At 45.1% G+C, this 6,294-nt stretch overlaps 1 protein-coding gene across 1 annotated transcript; it reads left to right on the plus strand.

Moving 5' to 3' along the window:
• Nucleotides 1–1,091: 1,091 nt before the first annotated feature.
• Nucleotides 1,092–6,294, plus strand: dsn1 (DSN1 component of MIS12 kinetochore complex). The gene is made up of 9 exons (XM_084438027.1): nucleotides 1,092–1,334; nucleotides 1,925–1,998; nucleotides 2,462–2,534; nucleotides 2,762–2,849; nucleotides 3,438–3,488; nucleotides 3,581–3,652; nucleotides 4,398–4,545; nucleotides 5,037–5,124; nucleotides 6,006–6,294. The coding sequence occupies exons 1-9, from the start codon at nucleotides 1,148–1,150 to the stop codon at nucleotides 6,155–6,157; spliced, it is 933 nt and encodes a 310-aa protein (XP_084294153.1). The 5' UTR covers nucleotides 1,092–1,147; the 3' UTR covers nucleotides 6,158–6,294.

Raw genomic sequence — 6,294 nt, forward strand, 5'->3', positions numbered from 1 at the left:
TGATTAAAACTGAGCAGCATTTTAAAAGAGGAGTAGCAGCATTAAAACAGGGTTTAAAAACAGGGCAGAAGCGCAACATGGCAAATAGCAGCACAACATGGCAGAATAGTAAAGTGCATTGATGTGCATTAACACATCTGCACACGTTTCAGAAATAATAAATAACGCTTGAATACAATCACAGAACACATACAATTACTTTTCCACACTACATTAGACTAACTTTTAGGCTACTATAATTAGTTAACTTCTATCACTGTCAAAAAACAAACAAGAAAGCCCATTTAAACATCTAAGGTTTTCCATCATCCATTTCTTAACTGCAGTTTTAAAGCTAGATTTTGAATGGGTCTACTTCACTGTGCAAAGTGTTACATAAAACAGCGCCTGAATGTAAAAAAAAAAAAGTTAATTTCCCGACTGGAATCCTATATCTAGAAATATCAAAATCACCTTCACTGGCTCTGGTGCATACAGAATTAATCTATTTAATTTTTGTGAAATAACTGGTCAGATAGCTTGAGGCTTCATTGTTTATGGATTTGTGTACTAGTAACAGGGAAATGTGCTCCGATCTTTTTTTCCACTGTTAGCCAGCTGAGATCTTTGAAGTGCTGGGTCTTGATGTGTTTGCGTGGGGGGGGGGGGGGGGGGGGTTAACACAACCGATGTAACCAAGTTAAATTGGTTAAACTCACTCCTAAGTATACCACCCACCCTCAGCCTCGAATCGCTAGCTCTTCAGTGACGTAGCTGGCTAAAACGGTGGTTGTGTAAGGTTGCTGTGCGCGTTGGCGAGTCAGAGGATGGGAGATTGACCCCAGCGTGGGCAGGTGAGGGTGGTGGTACTGACGAGCGACGCGGTGAGACCTGTGACACTGATATTGGCTCCCAGTCGAGCAAGACAGTCGACGGATCCTGAAATCACTCTCACCACAGAGTCGTATTGCTTTGTCGTTCTGTATAGATTCACCGGGAAGACAAGCCTCAGGGACTCAAAAGAGGCAGCTCTGGAGATCCGAGCCCAGCTCCTCCTCAGAAGTCACCCCGTACCACCTCTCCTCCCCCCCGTACCACCTCTCCTCCCCCCCGCACCACCTCTCCACCCCCCCGCGCCACCCAGCCGCTAGACGCAGAGCATGAACCCATGGAGTCAGCGGGAGGAGGGGGTCAGGGGAGGAGCCTGGAGGGAGGAGGGGTTCAGGGGAGGAGCCTGGAGGGAGGTGAAGACACCGCGGGCGTCCCGCCTCTGAGCCCCAGCTCGCGGAGGAAATCCTGGCGGAGGTCAACCAGGGGTCGGCGCTCCCTCCCCGCCTGCCCCAACCCCTCCCGGCGTAAGCTCTCTCTGTTTACTACTTCGGTCGTATCATCAAAATCACGACCGACCCCTCCCACCGGGCTACGGCCTCTTCACACCGCCCCCCTCTGGCAGGAGGCTGCGCTCGTTAGAGACTACAACTGTTTGACGCAGTCACGGCCATCAGCCTTATAAACATGGCTGCCCTCTGACTCTCTCCTCTGCCCCCTGCCATTTTTTGCTCTATACCGACTACTTCAGTCTCTTTTGGAGGTCAAATGCGTTGCTAGTTTTTGCACTATGTATTTTGTCCTGTCCTGTCCTGTCCTGTCCTGTCCTGTCCTGTCCTTTCTTGTCCTTGCCTGTCCTGTCTTGTCCTGTCTTGTCCTGTCCTGTCCTTGCCTTGCCTTGCACTGGTCCATTGTTGGCTCCACCGTGTCACACAAAAAATCCTATGTACGTCCCAAGTACAAATGGCAATAAAAAGAATTCAGATTCTGATATTAAGATTGATGTTGTGGCGCCATGCTCCTGGTGAACAGAGCACCTTGTGCTTTGAGTCTGAAGCCAGGTGGAGGTTGTGTGATTTGGTGTCATCTTGTAATCTCACCCTGGCTTGTGTCTCAGTTCTGTGCAGGGCCATCAGCCCGTCAAGACCAGAGCAGGAGAGGCTGGAGAAGCTGATGGAGGCTGCTATGAGAGTGAGTTGAAGTTCACACTTGGGCCAGTCAGTCGGTTTACAAACAGATGTGTGTATTAGATAGGGCTGGGTATCGAGTCGAATTTCAAGAATCGATTCGATTCTGATTCACAAGGTTCAGAATTGATTATCACGATTCGATTCAATATCGATTCGGTTAGTGTTACTAAAACCTGTTTCTTTTTAGCTGTAACCTTAATTACATGACTGTCAAGTTATGCAACACATCAATACTAGGGCTGGGTATCGATACTGATTTCCAAAAATGAATGAATGAATGAATCATTGAATGAATGAATGAACTATTCATTCCTTCATTTATTCATTCATTCATTAAATAAAAGATCGATGAATCATTTGATTCAGAATCAATTCATAATCGATGAATCGTTTTTTTAAACCCAGCCCTAGTATTAGATCATTTCTCTGACTGTTCTCATCCCATCTCCTCCTGGTCTGACTAGCTGGCTGTAGAGAAAACACAAGACTCTCTGCGCACCTCAGTCAGTGCCTGTCTGGAGTCGTTCCAAACACAAAGTAAGTACAGCTTTATTTGTCCATCCTGGGCTGAGTTTCCCAGAGGCATCGTAGCGCTACGTTCATCGTAAGCTACGGCGTTCATCGTAGCGCTACGATGCCTCTGGGAAACCCCTGTTAACTTTGCTGGGCGTATTTTTGTTTTAGTGGATCATAACATTAAATGATTCCTCTTATGTATAAAGTGTGAGTGCTACGTTCATATTTCCGTTTATTCCTGGTCTTAGTGGAGTCCATACAGAAGGAATGGCGCCGGGTGGCCCGGGAGATTGGCAGTGCGCCGCAGTATCCGCCCCCTCCAAACAGCACTCCCAGGTAATGGACTGGAGGTTAACCTCCTGCTTCACACTCCTGCTCCTCATTTAGAACATTTGTTCCTCTGGTGTGTCTTCTCAGTCAGGCTCTGTTGCGGCTCTTTGACTGATATATATTTAAGCAATAAACCACTCGAGGCCGTGTGTTATAGTGATTTTATAACAGTTAGGGGGCGTTGTTAGAAGCGGAGTGCCTAAAACCCCCCTAGCTGTTATAAAATCACTATAACACACGGCCTCGAGTGGTTTATTGCTTTTATACAACGGTTACTACAGCTATTAGTGTAAAATAAACACACAGCAATGTAAAATATTAACATTTATTCAAAACGAAGCATCATTCCCTCAATTCCGCCAAGCAAAATAGTTCTCCTAACAAAAGGCTTGCCAAGCAACAATAACAACTACAATGCATTGGATCAAATGGGAGGCTTAATACTGAAAATTGAATGATATGCGGTCCCAGGTGTGTGTTACAAAGTATTTTAACATGGCTTCCAGCCAATCAGAATCAGGAACCAGAACTAACCGTTGTATAATTAATCTCTAATCTTCTTCCTCTTACTTACTGTACTTTATTTGGCTTCAGTGACCCTGCGATGCAGAGGACCATGGAGCAGGTCCGGAAGGCCATACAGACGTACAGTACATTTACACTACAGCATTTCAACATCTCCGATTTGAGTGAACTGTCCCTTTACTGACGAAGTCTCTCTACCTTGTGTGATCTAGGTTGCAGGTTGAGAACGAGTCTTGGGAGTCCCTGTTGGAGAAACACCGTGGTAAAGCAGATGAATTGGCCAGGTGAGCGCATGTCACATGATCAACACTGACACTCGAGCTGTGTTCGGAATCGCTCCCTCGTTCCCTCACTCCCTATTCCCTATATAGGGTTCACCATGTAGTGAACTACCTAGGGAACGGAGAAAATGTAGGGTACATGCACTGTTCTCTGGAAATCAAGGTGAATTGTGGGTAATAAATAGTGGACTATATAGGGAACGAAAATTCCGTGGAGAATTCGGACACTACAAACAAAATGGCTGACGCCCTATATAGTGCACTATATAGTGAATAGGGAGCGATTCCGAACACAGCTTCAGTCACAAGACGCTGGTGACCCTGCATCACATGCCCTTCTGTCTTGGGACCGAGTGTAATTATGTCTCCCTCTCCTCTAGGGATGTTAATCCACTATCGATTAAGAATTTACTCGTAAGATTTGGTTACTCGATTAATTGCTTGTTAATGGAACAGAACTTTTTTGGGGGGAACGAACGTTATCAACGGGAGTTGTGTGAAATGTAATCATGATTTAGGGTCTGACTGCACATGAGGGCGCCACGCCATGTAGCGAAGGCTAATTGGGATGCTGGGAAATTTCAACGACACAATGGAAGAAGACAAAAAAAAAAGAAGTGATCAAAGCTCAGTCCAGCGCGGGACGTTCTTATCAATTAATCGACTATCGTTCGTTAAGGTTAACAGTCATCGATGAATGAAATTCTTTGAAATGTGCAGCCCTGCTCTCCTCTCTGTCCCTCTGTAGACGTGTGGAGCAGGGCCAGGAGAGAGGGGTGCCCTTAGACCGCGCCGGTCTGTCCCGCTCGTCCCAGAGCCAGCTCATCCAGAGCAAACCCGACTACAGCGCCGTCCTGCGTCGACAGCAGCCCCTGCTGCACACGATGGAGATGGTTGTAAGTATCACGGGGGGTGATAGCTAGGGCTGGGTTTAAAAAATCTATTATTGATTCTGAATCAAATGAGTCGGAATCGATTCATGAATCCCAAAATCGATCTTTTATTTAATGAATGAATGAATAAATGAAGGAATGAATAGTTCATTAATTCATTCAATGATTCATTCATTCATTCATTTTTGGAAATCAGTATCGATACCCAGCCCTAGTATTGATGTGTTGCATAACTTGGCAGTCATGTAATTAAGGTTACAGCAAAAAAAAAACACTAACCGAATCGATATCGAGATAATCGATTCTGAACCTTGTGAATCGGAATCGAACCGATTCTTGAAATTCGAATCGATACCCAGCCCTAGTGATAGCTGTGAATCGATACCCAGCCCTAGTGATAGCTGTGAATCAATACCCAGCCCTAGTGATAGCTGTAGCCTCTGTGCTCGAATCATCTGGTTAAACGGTAACTTCGGTGTGATGCTCTTGGGTAGATGGACTCCCAGTGTCAGATGGTGAGGGAGCTGATGTCCATCCAGGAGCAGTCTCAGCTGCTGGTGAAAGAGATCAGTGGCAGATTGGGTAAGGAAATATAATAGTAACCATTTCTATGCATCTTGATTTGCACAACCCCAATATTAATACTAGGGATGTAACGATAACCGGTTTAGTGATAAACCGCGATTAAAATGGGATTACATTTATCACGATAAAATGATCACTAAAACCGTGTTTGATTACCGTGCTTTGAAAAACTCACTGTAAATACGGTCCAGCATCAACCAGAACTACAGTCTCCCAGAACTACAGTCTCCCAAAACTAGTCTCCCAGAACTACAGTCTCCCAGAACTACAGTCTCCCAGAACTACAGTCTCCCAGAACTACAGTCTCCCAAAACTACAGTCTCCCAGAACTACAGTCTCCCAGAACTACAGTCTCCCAGAACTACAGTCTCCCAAAACTAGTCTCCCAAAACTACATCTCCCAGAACTACAGTCTCCCAAAACTAGTCTCCCAAAACTAGTCTCCCAGAACTACAGTCTCCCAGAACTACAGTCTCCCAAAACTACAGTCTCCCAGAACTACAGTCTCCCAAAACTACAGTCTCCCAGAACTACAGTCTCCCAAAACTACGTCTCCCAGAACTAGTCTCCCAGAACTACAGTCTCCCAAAACTACGTCTCCCAGAACTACAGTCTTCCAAAATTAGTCTCCCAGACGCATTATTTTAATGTTTACACAAACAAAAAGTGCAGTGCTGCTAATTTTATTTGTGGTTCTTAATATAAAACCTTGTCAAACGATTTCAGTGTCAGTAGTTTTTGAACATTTTTGGAACATTTTAACAGTAACGTGATAATACTGATAACCGTGATAATTATGATGGCTATAATCATCATGTGAAAGTTCCATACCATTACATCTCTAATTAATACCCGATATTCTCTTTTTTCCCCGTCAGCGGCTGAAGCAGCGTTCCAGCAACTTCCTGTTGACCCTCTCCGGAACCTTCTGGCGAGACCCGAGTCCATCCCCTCTCCCCTGGAGACCAGCCAAGCAGGACTGAACCAGCATCGACTGGCTAAGATGGCTATTGACACCCATTATAGATAGAATGAGAATCAAACCTAGATCTATGAAGCCCAAGTGGTTATGTTTGTAAATAATATTCTCGCGTAAATATCTCCTGTATAATGAAGTGATTTTTTCCTCATAATGGTGTTTTATTTTTAGGTACAACTTGAGTGCTA

This window comes from Borostomias antarcticus (genome assembly GCF_949987555.1).
Source record: "Borostomias antarcticus genome assembly, chromosome: 5".
Taxonomy (NCBI): Eukaryota; Metazoa; Chordata; class Actinopteri; order Stomiiformes; family Stomiidae; genus Borostomias; species Borostomias antarcticus.